The sequence below is a fragment of the Barbus barbus genome (genome assembly GCF_936440315.1).
Source record: "Barbus barbus genome assembly, chromosome: 46".
NCBI classification, from domain to species: Eukaryota; Metazoa; Chordata; class Actinopteri; order Cypriniformes; family Cyprinidae; genus Barbus; species Barbus barbus.
In genome coordinates, this window is record NC_136724.1 from 12,187,848 (window position 1) to 12,204,825 (window position 16,978).

A 16,978-nucleotide genomic window follows, 5' to 3' on the forward strand; every position below is an offset into this window, starting at 1 on the left:
GTCTTGGTGGTCCATTGTGGAACGGCCAGCCGGCGTGTCTCAGGTGAACCGCCGGTAATGAATGCAATCAGCGTCACCTGCGTAATGGATTGGAGTTTGTTGTTTTCTGTAAAACATACTAGAGGCTGCGTATCTCTGTGGAGTCGGGGGCATATAGTGTCAAAGATGTGAGCCGTAGAATGACCAATTACGACCAACACTCACGTACTTGCTGATACACTGTATTTTTGTGTGGACACAAAGGATTGAGGGCTGTGTGTGTGTGTGTGTGCAGAGTGGATGTAATGATGTTAGAAAGCTCCAGAGAGCATGGGTGAGATTACTCATTAGTCAGCAGATGCCTGGAGACTGAACGGGGACCAGCAGAGCTTCGTAAGGGCATCCCCTAACCCCTGCCTTCTCTACCCAAAACTCATTAGTGACGGACAAGAACTTTAGGTAACACAGTAATTCTGAGGATGAAAAAGGGGAGATCGAAGTCTGAAAAAGATGGAGAGTGTAGGGGATAATGAAAAGACTGTCGGTGGGAAAACAAGAATGGAACAATAGAGAATTAGGGAAAGGAAGAGGCAGATAAAGTGAGATGGATGGAGAATTATAGAAATGAAAAACGTGAGCGGGATGAGTAATGATAGAGGAGTGGGAACGAGCTCAAACAATCCGAGAGGGTGTATTACCGACACATAACATCATTATCGACAAAAAAACATGATTGATTTTGCTTAGTTTAGGTCATGTCTAATTTTCAAATTTGAGACAACATGGGAGGAACGGTTCACAAGCATCAGGCTGTGTAAATCAACACATCAGTAACCGTTAAAAATCACCATTATGATGTGCTGCTCATATGTAGGCATTCACCCAGCTGGTGAGAACATCTACCTCATTGAACCCAATGTAGCATCAGCACCACAGCCAATGTGTTTGAGTGCATTCTGCTGCAGTATCACTTTCACCTAATACCCTCAACAAGAGAGATTTTTGCAGGGATGCTTTGCAGTGAATGAAAGTTTATTAATTTTCTGATGGCTGCTTATAATGTGTTTTATTGGAAACCAGAAAGACTATCGAAGTGTTTTTTTCATCCAGTCCCACACCATTTGTGCTACAGATACCTCAAATCCTACAGACTCTTGAGGAGAGGTGTGATATTACTTTTCTAAGTGATCAGACAGTTTCCTCTGCTATGATAATGAATTACAATCCATTATAATCTATCCATTCTACAAAATGATATACAGTATTTTTACTATATTTTAAATCAGTTTAATGCTTACGTATTCTTTATAAAGAATAGCATTTATAATTATATATTTTATATAATTGAAAAATAAATTATATAATAAATTATATATTTTATGATTCATATTTCATTGTGTTAAAAGAGAAAAGCATCAAATAGACATTACAAAAATGAATATTTTATTACATTCAACAGAACATTACAATTACATAAATAATGCCTAATTATCATTAAATCATTACACTTACAGTATTTAATTAATCATTAAATTAGGAGTTTAATTATTTTCCAAAAAAGGCAAACTACAACTTAAGCAATATGAGTTTCAGTTTCTGTCCATAATGTATGTGTTTATATAATTAAATAACGCTGCATATTTGTACAGAATATATATATATATATATATATATATATATATATATATATATATATATATATATATATGTGTATATATATATATATATATATGTATGTGTGTGTGTGTGTGTGTGTGTGTGTGTGTGTGTGTGTGTGTGTGGGTGTGTTTACTCACGCATAAGTAAATATAATTATAATATAATATATTAAATATATATATTAAATATAATATAAATATAATTATCATTTATTTCAAATAAATGTAGTGTGCTAAAAACTTTTGCAATTTTCTATCATACTTGTCTCTCACAGTGATAAAAAGCGAAAGCTAAAGAACCAGGTTCTTTAATATTTTAATGGCATGTTTACATAGCTATAGACTTAATGCAGCTTGTACTTGTAGTTTGTTCATTCGTGGAGGCATCCAGACATTGAGTGTTTAATGGAACCATGTAATTATTGGGTAACTCATTTTGCTTTTGTGCTCTGAGAGAGTGCAGCCTAGCATGAACATTTCTCTATGCGTAGTCACAGAAGTACAACACTAACACCCAACACCCTCCTTTGTCTCTGGGAAAACAGACTGCAAAATCTCTGTTAGAGCCTTTCTAGCTGAAGTGTTGATGCTCAGTGAGGTAAAAAGTGTTGAGTCAGCTCATTTGATTTCATCATATTTATAAAGCTTTATTAAATATTAACAATGAGAGTGTGAAAACAAAAACAGGTCGCACAGCAAACAATGCCTAAACTTTTCCATATCTTAACCTCGGCTGCTCCCTGTCCTTGGGAGACCGGAGGTGAGAAGAGATGAGTACAGGGAGGGGAGGTGAGGTGAGGTAAACAGCCGTCTGAGCGCTTCACATCAGCTCTCCCTCCGTCTGACAGATTGACGGATGAACAAAAAGGACTTTTATCTTATTTAGCCAAGGTCTGGCAGTCATTCAAGGTCTATTAAGCATAAATAAATGCAGCGAGAATGGACACAGCTCCCCACTCCACCAAATGAACACATATGATTTACAGGAAATCTATAGCTCCTTGTTTCAGGCGAATTTATTAAGATGTCAGGACATGCATCTGACTGCCTCAAGTGCTAGACATTGGTATCAGAAGACACTCTACATTATCATAAATCGAAGGCTTGAAAGCTCATAACTGCTGGTACAGATCAAGGATACAGGCAGTGTAGATGTCATATCAATTATAGAAATGCAATAAAACGATCAAGAATTTAAGAGGTTTGCCGCAAATCCCCCACCAGACTTGGACGAGATGTTAGAACAGACAGCACTCATTTGAACTGTCCCATGCCAGTGTCAATTTTTGTCTTTTTGTCAGGCCTTTGAGCTTCCATTCAAATCGAAATGTCATTTAGCTTGTGTAAAATGTGCTGCTTATTTATCCCCTCATATTTCAGAACCTTTTTCTCCTCACGGGCCATAAATTAAACTTGATCAATGACCTTTTCTGCTTGACTTGTTTGCGACTTGCCATGTTCAGCAAAGAGCGTAATGGAAATATTTCATACGCGCCTGCAAAATGGCAACAAATCACCAAGGATCATTCTCAGCATTAATGTTTAAAAAAATATTTATATATATATATATATATATGTGTATATATATGTGTATATATATATGTATATGTGTATATATATATGTATATGTGTATATATATGTGTGTGTATGTTTATATATATGTATATGTATATATATATATGTGTATATATATATATATATGTATATACACACACACACACACACACACACACAACCCGAATTCCAGAAATGTTGGGAAGTTTTTTAAATTTGAATAAAATGAAAACTAAAAGAATTTCAAATCACATGAGCCAATATTTTATTCACAATAGACCATAGATAACATAAATGTTTAAACTGAGAAATATTACAATTTTATGCACAAAATGAACCCATTTCAAATTTGATGCCTGCTACAGGTCTCAAAATACACTGAACAAAATTATGAACACAACACTTTTGTTTTTGCCCCAATTTTTCATGAGCTGAACTCAAAGATCTATGACTTTTTCTATGTACACTAAGGGCCTATTTCTCTCAAATATTGTTCCCAAATCTGTCTAAATCTGTGTTAGTGAGCACTTCTCCTTTGCCGAGATAATCCATCCACCTCACAGGTGTGGCATATCAAGATGCTGATTAGACAGCATGATTATTGCACAGGTGTGCCTTAGGCTGGCCACAATAAAAGGCCACTCTAAAATGTGCAGTTTTATCACACAGCACAATGCCACAGATGTTGCAAGTTTTGAGGGAGCATGCAATTGGCATGTTGACTGCAGGAATGTCCACCAGAGCTGTTGCCCGTGGATTGAATGTTCATTTCCCCACCATAAGCCGTCTCCAAAGGCATTTCAGAGAATTTGGCAGTACATCAAACTGGCCTCACAACCGCAGACCACGTGTAACCACACCAGCCCAGGACCTCCACATCCAGCATCTTCACCTCCAAGATCGTCTGGGACCAGCCACCCGGACAGCTGCTGCAGCAATCGGTTTGCATAGCCAAAGAATTTCTGCACAAACTGTCAGAAACCATCTCAGGGAAGCTCATCTGCATGCTCGTCGTCCTCATTGGGGTCTCGACCTGACTGCAGTTCATCGTCGTAACCGACTTGAGTGGGCAAATGCTCACATTCGATGGTGTCCGGCACTTTGGAGAGGTGTTCTCTTCATGGATGAATCCCGGTTTTCACTGTACAGTGCAGATGGTGTGTGTTGCGTTGTGTGGGTGAGCGGTTTGCTGATGTCAACGTTGTGGATCGAGTGGCCCATGGTGGCGGTGGGGTTATGGTATGGGCAGGCGTATGTTATGGACAACGAACACAGGTGCATTTTATTGATGGCATTTTGAATGCACAGAGATACCGTGACGAGATCCTGAGGCCCATTGAGGATCCTGAGGACTCTTGGGGGTGCTCTGGAAACACGGAGCTGGACGGGACCAGCGGAGACATATGAGACGAAGGAGGGCTGGATGGGACCAGCAGACACGTAGTACATGAAGTAGGGCTGTACGGGACCAGCGGAGACTTAGGAGATGAAGGAGGGCGCTGTCGAGGAGCTGGCACTGGAGGGCGCTCAGGAGGCGCAGGCAGGCATAGCGCTTTCGAGGGACTGGCACTGGGCTTGGGTGAGCAACGACCGGCTTGCCATATGAACCGCCGACGGGCTTGCCATACTAACTGCCGGCGGGCTTGTCATACTCACTGCCTGCAGGCTTGCCATACTCTGTGCCGGCGGGCTTGGGAGAGCCACGGACGGCGGCGTTGCTATCCCCGCTGACGGCGGGCTTGGGAGAGCCATGGACGGCGGCATAAAATTCCCCGCGGACAGAGGGCTTGGAAGAGATGCGGACGGCGGTGGGCTTGCATTGGCCACGGGCGGCTGACTTGCATTGACCGCGGACAGCGGCGGGCTTGCGGTGGCCACGGGCGGCTGACTTGTGTTAGCCGTGGACGGCGGTGGGCTTGGGAGAGCCGCGAATGCCGGCGAGCTTGATTTCAATGTGGACTGCAGCTCTGGGCTGAGGAGGATGGAGCTGCTTCGGAGGACGGGGGTTTTTTGGGGGGGTTGGGCAGGCGGAAGGAGCCGTTGGAGAGGTATGCGGAGTTTCTCGGCGTGGGGTGAGCTGGGGAGACGCAGCGCGTTGCAGCTAGAGCGGGATGACGAGGCTGGGGAATTTCCTCGACTTCTTCGTCGGAACCGTTAAGAAAGAGGATTAGTTTAATTAGCTCGATCAGGGGAAAATAACCTACAGAAAGATCGCCGCGTATAACCTCGTCATCCAACCCCAGCAGGAAACACACACCTAGAGTGGCGTCATGCCAGCTCACCCGGTTGGCAAGCTCGAGGAAACCCTCCACATATCGCTCCAACCTCAGACCGCCCTGCCGCAAACCCCACAGTGCGTCCTCAGCTAAAGGGGAGTCTAGTCTTTGTGAGTCTAGTCTTCTGTCACACTTCGTAGGAGCAAGGGAAATGAAGAGGCGAGGAACTTCTTCTAATAACAGACTTTATTAAGCCAAACTCAGGGAACGCTGGAGACACGGAACGACAATCACAGAATGACAATAGAGACCGGACACAGAGGCAGGAAACAGAGAACTAATAAACACTGGGGAAAACTAGACAATTAAAAAACATGGCTGAGACTAATAAACTAATGAGCAAAACAAGGACAGGAACAGGAACTAACCAAATATGGGCACGAGAGGAGGGAAACACAAGACACAGGAAGACAGGACTGGAAGGTGTGTTATCCTCCTCTTTAGCCCAGATGACACAGCGTCCGTGATTTCCAACAAGAATGTCAAATTTAGACTCGTCTGACCATAAAACACTTTTCCACTTTGAAACAGTCCATTTTAAATGAGCCTTGGCCCACAGGACATGACAGTTCTTCTGGACCATGTTCACATATGGCTTCGTTTTTGCATGATAGAGCTTTAGTTGGCATCTGGAGATGGCACGGCAGATTGTGTTTACCGACAGTGGTTTCTGGAAGTATTCCTGGGCCCATTTAGTAATGTCAATAACAGAATCATGCCGATGAGTGATGCAGTGTCGTCTGAGGGCCCGAAGACCACGGGCATCCAGCAAAGGTCTTCAGCCTTGTCCCTTACGCACAGAGATTTCTCCAGTTTCTCTGAATCTTTTGATGATGTTATGCACAGTATATATATACTCACTTATACACTTTACTGCACTGCACAGCACACGGACACTTTATCACTGACATACACTTTACTTTTTTTATAGAATCTATATAGAATCATATTCTATTTTTATTCTCATATCTATTTTTATTTTATTCTATTTTATTTTATTGCTAGTTTATTTCTGTATATATGTTTACTGTACTTTTTTCTATTTGTATTTTTGTACACTTGAGGTTTTCTTTTTTGTTAGGCAATTTGTTGGGCAGTCGTACAATACATTTAACTACATGTCGTACTATGTATGTATATGTATGTGACAAATAAAATTTTAATTTGAATTTGAGTAGATGATGACATTTGCAAAGCCTTTGCAATCTGATGTTGAGAAACGTTGTATTTAAAGTATTCCACAATCTTTTTATGCACTCTTTCACAGAATGGAGAGCCTCTGCCCATCTTTACTTCTGAGAAACTCTGCCTCTCTAAGACATCCCTTTTATAGCTAATCATGTTACAGACCTGATGTCAATTAACTTAATTAGTTGCTAGATGTTCTCCCAGCTGAATCTTTTCCAAATTTCTTGCTTTTTCAGCCCTTTGATGCCCCACTCCCAACTTTTTTGAGACCTGTAGCAGGCATCAAATTTGAAATGAGCTCATTTAGTGGATAAAAGTGTAGAATTTCTCCATTTAAACATTTATGTTCTCTATGTTCCATTGTGACTATGATATTGGCTCATGTGATTTGAAAGTCTTTTAGTTTTCATTTTATTCAAATTTAAAAAATTTGATTCCGTAATTCGGGTTGCATATATACTGTATGAGTGTGTGTGTGTGTGTGTGTATGTGTGTGTGTGTATATATATATATATATATATATATATATATATATATATATATATATATATATATATATATATATATATATACACTGTATATATGTGTGTGTTTATAACTATTATTCCAGCCACATGATCCTTCAGAAATTCTAATATGCCGATTTGGTGATCAATTATAAGTAATTATTATTGGTACTTGGTTATTAATAATGGTTCTTGTTATTATCAATGTTGCAAACAGTTTATTAATATTTTTGGAAACTGTAGTACTCTATTACACAATAAATTGTGTGTGTCTGTGTCATTTAATTTAATATTGTTCTTTTGAATTACAACTGAAATGAATTAAATATACAGTTTAAATAAATTAAATAAAATGTATTATAATTTCCACCAAAATATTAGGCAGCATAAACTGTTTTCAGCATAACAATAAGAAGCATTATTGATTATTGACAACCAATAATAACTGCTATAATATTATTTATATAATATAATATCCTTCAGAAATCATATTAGAATGCTTTCTGAAGAATCATGTGACACTGAAGACTGCGGTAATTGCATTAATTTAAAATTATAGTGATATTTCACAATACTGCTGTTTTTACTGTTTTTTTGTCAAAGTACATTACATATTATTTATAATTAAATATTTTAAACAATTTTTAAAATAACTTCTATAATACTTTTATAATCAATTCTATAATTTATCATTCATAAATATAGACAATATGAAATGCTACTGCAATATTATAATATATTGTATTGATTGATTATATAAAGTATTGAATTAATTATATAAAGAATAAAATGCATAATTATATATTTTGCTGGTTTGTACAGGAATTCCAGTCCTGTAATATCCTCCCTTGCCCTGATCTAAAGAAGACAACTCCCTGGACCCCATGGACACCAGTGAATATCTCAGACAATGGGGGCCACTACGAGCAGCGGTTCAGGTACACCTGTAAGGCGAGGGTTCCAGAGCCCAGCCTGCTGGAAGTAGGGAGACAGCGGATTGAGATGAGGTACTGCTCCAGCGACGGATCCACAGGATGCTCCACAGACGGTGAGATCTCATTCTGTCTCTCTTCCTTACTATTCTTCATTTGTCACTCAGCTTTTTCCTTTTCTCTCCTCTCATCCGGCTTTTTCTCCCTGTGTCTTTGATGGAGTGAGCCCATAGTGACTTTGAGGCAAGCCACTTGATCTATTTGTCCATCAGTGGAAAGATAACATGATGTGCTCCAGTGCTTTTCTCTCTCTTTCACTCTCTCTTTCTTTCACTCTCTCTCTCTTTCTCTCATCAATGTGGGCTCACTACATCAGTTTTTGGAGTGTCGTCTCACCCAACACAAGTGCTCTTGGCTACATTCTGCCTCAGAGAGACACGAGGAACATGCTAATGAAGTCAAATCAGCGAATGTGATTTCTCTCAGTGGTCGGGGGTCTTCCTGTCTGGCAAAGTGCAACACTTAATTTTATTTATATATATCCCTGCATTAGGTTTCACATCTGTGAACTAGCTGCGGTTTCTAAACAAGCTGTTAACTGACGAGTTATGAGAGTCAAAGTGGCGCCAAGATATCACACGGATATATAACGGATATGCAATGAAAACCCCGTAACAGTAAAGTTTGTTTTTGAGTGATGTTTATAGACACTCATATTCTACAGTCAAGCTCTGATCTTCAACAGATATTCACTAAGAGATGCCACAGACAAAGCTAATGACAAGAACTCTTTTTTTATTTCATTTTACGAGCGACTGAGCTAAAATGACAAAAAGAACAAACAAAAAAAACATTCAGAGCCATATAAAGAACAGCACAGAAACATTTCATTTGCTTGTTTGTGGAAGTTGCTTTTAAATGCAACTTTTCAATGCAAGATGAAATACAGGAAATCACTGAGGATTTTTTTTTTAAATGTCAATCGTGTGTTGAGTTGCGTGTATGTATGTATGTGTGTGTGTATATATATATTGAGCAAGGCACCGAACCCCCAACTGCTCCCCGGGTGCCGCAGCATAAATGGCTGCCCACTGCTCCGGGTGTGTGTTCACGGTGTGTGTGTGTTCACTGCTGTGTGTGTGCACGTTGGATGGGTTAAATGCAGAGCACAAATTCTGAGTATGGGTCACCATACTTGGCTGTATGTCACTTCACTTCACTTCACTATATATATATATATATATATATATATATATATATATATATATATACACACACACACAATAAATAAAGCAAATAAAGCAAGCAAAATAAATACACGCACATACAGTATATATTTTGAAAATATTTACATGTATTTACATGTATATATTTATATTCATATCAATTATTTTATATGTAAATATATTTAATATAGAAACAACATATTTTTTCTTAAATATATAGGTGCATGGGTGTGTATTTATAGATACATAATAAATATACACAGTACACACACACATACTGTGTAAACAAAAACTTTTATTTTGGATGCGATTAATCAAGATCGTTTGACCGGACTAATATATATACTATGTATATTATGATTTTAATAGCATGATATTCTGCTATTAATCACGATTAATCACATTGTTATGCACAAAATTCAATAATGAATTCAAAAGTAGTGTATTGTGCACTTTTGTTATTTAAAAGTACTGCTATATGAACAAAAGTGAAATAACATTTGGTTTGCAAGCACTGTAAACAAATAAGGTGCTTTTTTACAGCAGTATTCCTTTTACATAGTAGCAGTTAAAATATTTATTGTAAATCTCAATTAAATTAAATATAAAACCAAAGCTATTTGCCACTGCCATGGCATTAAAAATTTTATAGAAAATATTTTATAGTTTGTTATAGAAAAAAAAGGTTATGCTCAGAGTATCATAACATTATAACAAGCACCTTCCGAGTAGAGACCTGCACTATCGCAGGACCCAACGCAACAAAGTGTGGGTGCGGGCGGGTAGAGACTCATGTGTGCAGGATGCGGGAGAATAAGGGTGTACTCACAATGGGCAGTCTTAACCATCATAAGGTCATTGATGTTGATTATTGATTGATCATGTTTTGGAAAAGGTCATTAATCTTAACCGTACCCGAGCGCTTTGACCCCCAAAGCCCGGTTCGTTTGACTAATGTGATCGCTCCGTGCCACGCTCAGGCGCAGTTCGTTTAGCCGTCCCTGGCTCGATTGGAAGAGGTGGGCCAGAGCACGGTTCAGTTGGGAAACTTCCTATTTCCCACTTATGAAGTTGTGAGCGCCGCTGTAGTCCATTTGGCCCACCCCAAATGCTCTCATTGGTTGAGACGTGTGATGACACCCATCCCAAGCCAGTACTGATCAACATCCTACCCCTCCTGTGACCCATGGTTTGTCTGTATGTGTATTCAGAACCAGTGAGCAACGGACTTTCATAATAATAAAAAACTGCATTAATGTGCGATAAAATAATTGTCGGCGTTAATCAATTAATGCGTTAACAGGTTAACTTCCCCAGCCGTAATATATATATATATATATATATATATATATATATATATATACACTGTATATATGTATACACAAACACATTTACTTTGTTAGGCTACACAAGTTTTCTATTTCAAATAAATGCTGTTCTCTTGAACCTTGTTCATCACAGAATCCTGAAAAAAATTTACATGGAAAATGTCAAAATTTCTACATAAGAATTTCAACATTGATTTTAAAATAAAATCTTTATTGAGCGGCAAATCCACATATTCAAATAATTTCTGAAGGATCATGTGACACTGGAGTTATGGCTATTAAAACTGTAATGGCTATATGTTATTTTAAATTTCAATACATTTCACAATATTACTGCTTTTACAGCATTTTTGATCACTTAAATAGTCTTGGTGAGCATAAGATAATTTTTTACGTTCACATGCATATACAGGCACACACAGCATTTTTAGAGGTGTTAGCGTCATCTGCAATGTTAGTTTTAATTTTTCTGTTTAGTATTGAATGCAATCTGTATTTCTCTGACATTCAGATGATTCATCAGTGCTGCATCAGTATAATTCATAAATATTAAGTGCCCAACATACACATGAATAATTTCTGCATTTTAACCATTATTTAGCTTGAAGCACCCGCTGCACGCTCTGTCATGACAGATGTTTCTGGACAGTGGTTAACGTACTGCATATCGTACAGAGGAGGCCTAGTCCCATAATCACCTCCACACTAAAGATGTGTGTTGATGTCAGTGAAGCCACAAGGGAAGATGAGTTCTGAAATGAATGGGCTGCCACTTGGCCAAGATTTAGCCTCACGTCTCGGCTGGCCCATATCGATTTGAATCCGTAAGCCATGCTGTGTGAAAGAGAGGGTGATAAAGCACAGCGTCTCATTGCAGAGTTCATGTGGAACAATCTAGAGTGGAGGAATGACTATATGTGATTGTATTAAAGTTTGCATTATACAATCAAACTCATGGAATTACTGCAAGATGATGAATAGGGTTGAAAATTACATTTTTGGATTCATTAGGGGTTGTATTTGTGTTGTTAAGGCACTAAATGCTGAAAAATTGGCTCTTTTTCTTTTTGTAAAATGTATTTGTATAACCACAAGGACATTCAGTTGTCTGTAGATAAACTGAGTTAGCAGAGCTCTGGAAGTCACCTTGGCTTTCTCAAGTAGAAGTCACGTGTTTGTTGCTATTTTGTCAAGACTTTGAGGTCTGAGCCTCTTTCTCTGTCTAATATCAAAATTATGAAAGAAACAAGATCAGTAGAATCAGCCCTGGCTGACATTTTCAGATAGGAAATGCATTTGATGTCAGTTTTTTTTTTATTAGGCAAATGTAAATTGGCTTTGTGCAGATAAGGTTCCTAGATTTCTCTGCTTTCTTTTTTAGGAGCAAATCAAAGAAATTATCATTGTCTGCAGCAGCTGGTCGTTATTTACACACAGATTCAGGAGCTTTGCTTAGTGAGCTGCTGTCAGTTTACTTAATTATAATAAGTAGATTAACCTGAATAAAAATATAGAACAATGTCAGATAGCAACATCACTTTCTTTGATAAAATGCTGCCTGTATTTGTTCGAACCTTGATGGTCATCAGTTAATTTACTAGTGTTTATAAGTTTAAAAGTTCTGTCCTCTGAGATTATTCAAGATATGAATGGATGACAGTCAACTAGTCCTCTTACACATTTTCAGCTGTGCTTTAAATTAACACGCAGACAGTGCTGGGCTTTTATAAAAAAAATAAAAATAAAAAAAAAAATCTTTAAATTCTGCCCCTTTATAGCCGTATGCATTCAGACACAAAAACTACAGTTCAAAAGATTTTTTTTTTATAATTTATTCGTCAAGGATGCATTAAAGTAATTGAAAGAGACATTGAAGACATTTATAAGGTTACAAAAGATTTCGGTTTCAAATAAATGCTGTTCTTTTAATCAAATATATGCCACCTTGGTGAGCATGAAAGATTCTTTCAAAACATTAAAAAATCTTTCCGAATCTTTCCAGTCTTTGTCTTTGTCACACATTGCCTTTTTTTTTTTTTTTGTCCCGTTTTTTAAGATGCCATATCAAATTAAAAACAAACTGATTCTTATATGCCTAACCCCTAAAAAAAACATATCTGATCAGGGTGATGTGAACCTCAGACCAGCCTAATTATTGTTAATTAGCTGTTCGGGCAACCCACAGATCTAAACTGAGTAGTTTATACATTAACCGGTACAAACTGTTAAAATGATATAATAATTTGCAATTTAATGAACACAGTTTAGAAACTGAGAGGGTGATTATTTTTATTGTGCAAAAAAAGGCTCTGTAGCTTTCGTTAGAATACAGACCCATTTTTCTTTTAGTGCAAGTGTTTAACGCTTAACCTTCAGTACAATAAAAATCAATACATGCACCATTATATCTATTTGTTTGCTGGAGTAATGGCAGTGGCTAGAGTAAAAATGCTGCCAAACAGTCAAGCTACTCATCTTAAAACCTTGAGATTGTTTGCAGCATAAGCCAGAGGGCATAACTGATGATGGCCCAAGTTTGTAATTTGGCTATGAGTGATGCCTTCATTTATCTCAGAAACAATAGCACATCATTTTAGCGTGTGACTTTAGCACTATTTTCTCATCTAAATACTGTGCTGCACGGACAGCTCCATCTCTCCGTCTCTGTCTTTCTCTCTTTTTTTCTTTCTTTCTTTCATCCTCTTTTTCTCAGAGAAGCGGCTGATATCTCCAAGGCTATTTACTGTCGGTTCCCCACAGATCTGCCATCAGTTAGAATCCCACTCAGTGTCAGATTCTGCAGACCTTAGGATCTCAGCTGGCAAATTTCTCTGTGGTGCATTACATACACATGTCCTTGGATACAAAATAGAAAATCTCACTGTCAGTGATTTTGGTCTCAACTTTACACAGTCAGGCCCAAAAACTCGGAAAGCGCATCTGAAAATCTGAGATTAAAAATCAAGTTTAAAACCGAATAGAAATTTAAAACTTTTGCAATTCATGCATCACAAGGGCTGTTTTTGTTAAAGAAAATAAGAAGCAAACCATCTTTTTTTCAGTTCAGTTTTTTAAATAAAAATTTAATTACATTAATATATTTTGTCATTTAAAAGCAAACAAATAAATTCAATTTGTATTAAAAAAAACATTATTTTTGAAAATTAAAAATAATATAATTTATGAATTAATAAAAACTATTAGACTAGTTTTATTATTAGAAAAATGTTGTTTATATATTAAATATATTTATATGTAATATACTATAATATAAAATGTAATAATAAAATGTAATATAAATGTATAATGTAATATAAAATATAAAAATATAAATATAAATTTATATACATGTAAATATTTTCAAAATATATACTGTTTGTGCGTGTTTATTTATATATACATAATAAATATACACAGTACACATACATATGTTATGTAAACATGAAACTTTAGATGCGATTAATTGTGATTATTTGTTTGACAGCACTAATAATTACAAATTAATGTAATTTCTCATTTAAAAAGCTGTTCAATTATATTCAATAGTTACAAATCATATCATTCATTATTTTAAAAACTATTAAATTATAACCAATAATTACAAATTCATATAATTTCTCATTTAAAAAGCTGTTAGCACCCCACACTGTTCAGTTGACCGTTTGTGTCTCAATGGCTTCAATGGCGATGCTTGAATGCTGTATGTCATTGTAATTACATGTATTTGCAGAGGCATTAACCGCCCACTATGCAGGCCCATCAGGGAGTCCTTTCTAATTACCCACCCCCTAACTTTTAATAAGCGCTGGTGACCGCTAGACAGTTTACGACAGCTCTGGGGAATTGCATAAAAGCCACACTCTTAATCCACAAGAGCTATTAATTTTCTTGATTGTGCAGGATATAATGCCACCCATCTCGCTCGGCAGATGTACCGCTGATCCTATTGTCTAACACATCACAGAATCTGGGCTGGGAAAGTTCAGTGCGTATGCATAAGCGCTGCCTTTTTTAATGGCAATTTATCTTCTTCAATTTGCATGTGATCTTAACAACCAGCAAGCATAGCAAAGTCAAAATCCGATTCCATAATATGACTTTATACTTTCCTAAAAATCAATGTAGTCAGTCATTTCTTGGTTAAAGTCATTGAACGCAGCACGGTTTGTTTACCTGCGGGTCTAGCATGTACTGACACCTGTGTTCCCTTGCTATTAGCCATCAGAGCCGGGCGCCCTGCTTTGAGGTGTGAGTAGATTATGAAGTAGTCTATTACCTTTGAGAGGGCTGTGTGCTCTGGTGCTGGAGAGATTATAGGTCGACCCATGTAGCGCCGCCGCCTGCTCAGAATGGATAAATTGCTGTGGCTCACAGGGACTGTCACAGATGGATCTCGCTCAAGGTCAAACGTACAAACACAGAGGTCACAGTGCAGACAGATACTCTGCGACAAAAACACTCTGTTTGATAAGATAAATGTTATTTGACACAAACACATACAGTAATACAGTAATAGTCCAAAAAATCTATTTTGCTCATATTCTTTTGAAATAGTTCAGGTGGTATGGATGTTTTTTTATAGATTTACACATTTGTTTAAATAATATTCTCTGAAATCAAAAACCCTGTGAGGTTTTATTGAAGAGCATCGAATTCCCATGATTTCCCAGGAGTTTAATCTGTTTATTCTTGTTTGTGTAGGAGATTTGCTGCGTTCTGGACATATCTCTGGATTGACCGTTAATGGAGGCTGGTCCGCCTGGGGGCCTTGGAGCCAATGTAGTCGGGACTGTAGCTCCGGGGTCCGAAACCGCAAACGCACCTGCTCCAACCCCAAACCCAAATATGGAGGAATCACCTGCCTCGGGACTGCCCAGGAATTTCAGGAGTGCAATGCTACACCATGTCCAGGTTAGCAGTCCTCATACATAAACTTTTTCCAGCTTTTTCCATTCATATATTTGTGATTTAGACAGCTTCTCCAGACACTGATTTTCCCATTGTTTTCCCCATTCTGGAATTAAATTATATGTATAAATATCATTTATTATTTTAAATTTAGTTTGTAATGTAAAAAAAAATCATTTTTGTTCTAGAAAAAGTATATTTTGCTCAACTAGGCTGCATTTATTTGATAAAAAAATTAACTAATACAGTATAATACAGGGAAGTTGTGGCCTAATGGTTAGAGAATCGGACTCGTAATCCAAAGGTTGCGGGTTCGAGTCTCGGGCCGGCAGGGATTGTAGGTGGGGGAGTGAATGTCCAGCGCTCTCTCCACCCTCAATACCACGACTGAGGTGCCCTTGAGCAAGGCACCGAACCCCCAACTGCTCCCCGGGCGCCGCAGCATAAATGGCTGCCCACTGCTCCGGGTCTGTGTTCACGGTGTGTGTGTGTTCACTGCTGTGTGTGTGTGCACGCTGGATGGGTTAAATGCAGAGCACAAATTCTGAGTATGGGTCACCATACTTGGCTGTATGTCACTTCACTTTCACTTATAAATACAGTAAAATAATAAAATAAAGTGAAACTTAAAGTGAAATAAAGTTCACTTTTCTGAAATAAAGTATTTTGTAACATTATAAAGTCTTTACTGATCAATTTAATGCGTCCTTGATGAATAAAAGTATTATTTCTTTAAAAAAATATTTTGAACAGTAGTGTATATTTGTCACCTACAAAGACTTCACAGATTAACCAAAAGTAAATTAAATGATTTGATATATAAATATCATATATTTAAATTGATAACTATACATTTTATTCATTATGTATGTAAAAACATTTCATCCAAGCCAGATTGTGATTAATTAATTTTCTTTAGATGTTAAAATAAATTCGTAAACAACAGAAATGTGCTGTTTGTTTGTCTACCAGTTAAATCGCAGCTTGTCTTAATGGAAAATATTCTGAAAGAGGCTAACATATCCTCCAGTCGAGCACCAGCACTTATTTAGTTGAAAAAAAGAACACTGCGATTACTTTAAAAACCATCATACAACACAAATCGAATTCAGACTTATCCATTCTCTCTTCAACTGTTTATATGGAAACAAACATAAAAACTGTCCTTTTTCAGTTTGTTACTGGTGTGCAGGGAATAAAGAAGGATTCCAGACATCAACAAGTAAGACACAACCCACATTTGTGCGTGGTATTTGTACGCGTAGAAGACAGCCTCCCTGTTTTAAGGTGCAAGGACCTCAATTTTCCGGTGGAAATGGAGAGAAATCTCTGTGGCATCGTTGTGTGTAATCACATTTCAAGCTAATTACACCGGCAGGCTTGTGACAATGGTGTACACCCTCTCTAAAGTTGAAGGAGGGG

General features: G+C 37.5%; 1 protein-coding gene across 2 annotated transcripts in view; it reads left to right on the forward strand.

Moving 5' to 3' along the window:
• The window catches only part of LOC306865247 (semaphorin-5A-like), a 136,393-nt gene that overhangs the window by 104,747 nt on the left and 14,668 nt on the right, over window positions 1-16,978 (forward strand). For both annotated transcript variants that reach the window (XM_079409747.1, XM_079409748.1), the window contains 2 exons: window positions 7,985-8,210; window positions 15,350-15,559. In XM_079409747.1, the coding sequence (XP_079265873.1) occupies window positions 7,985-8,210; window positions 15,350-15,559 (436 nt within the window). The remainder of the gene's footprint in view (window positions 1-7,984; window positions 8,211-15,349; window positions 15,560-16,978) is intronic.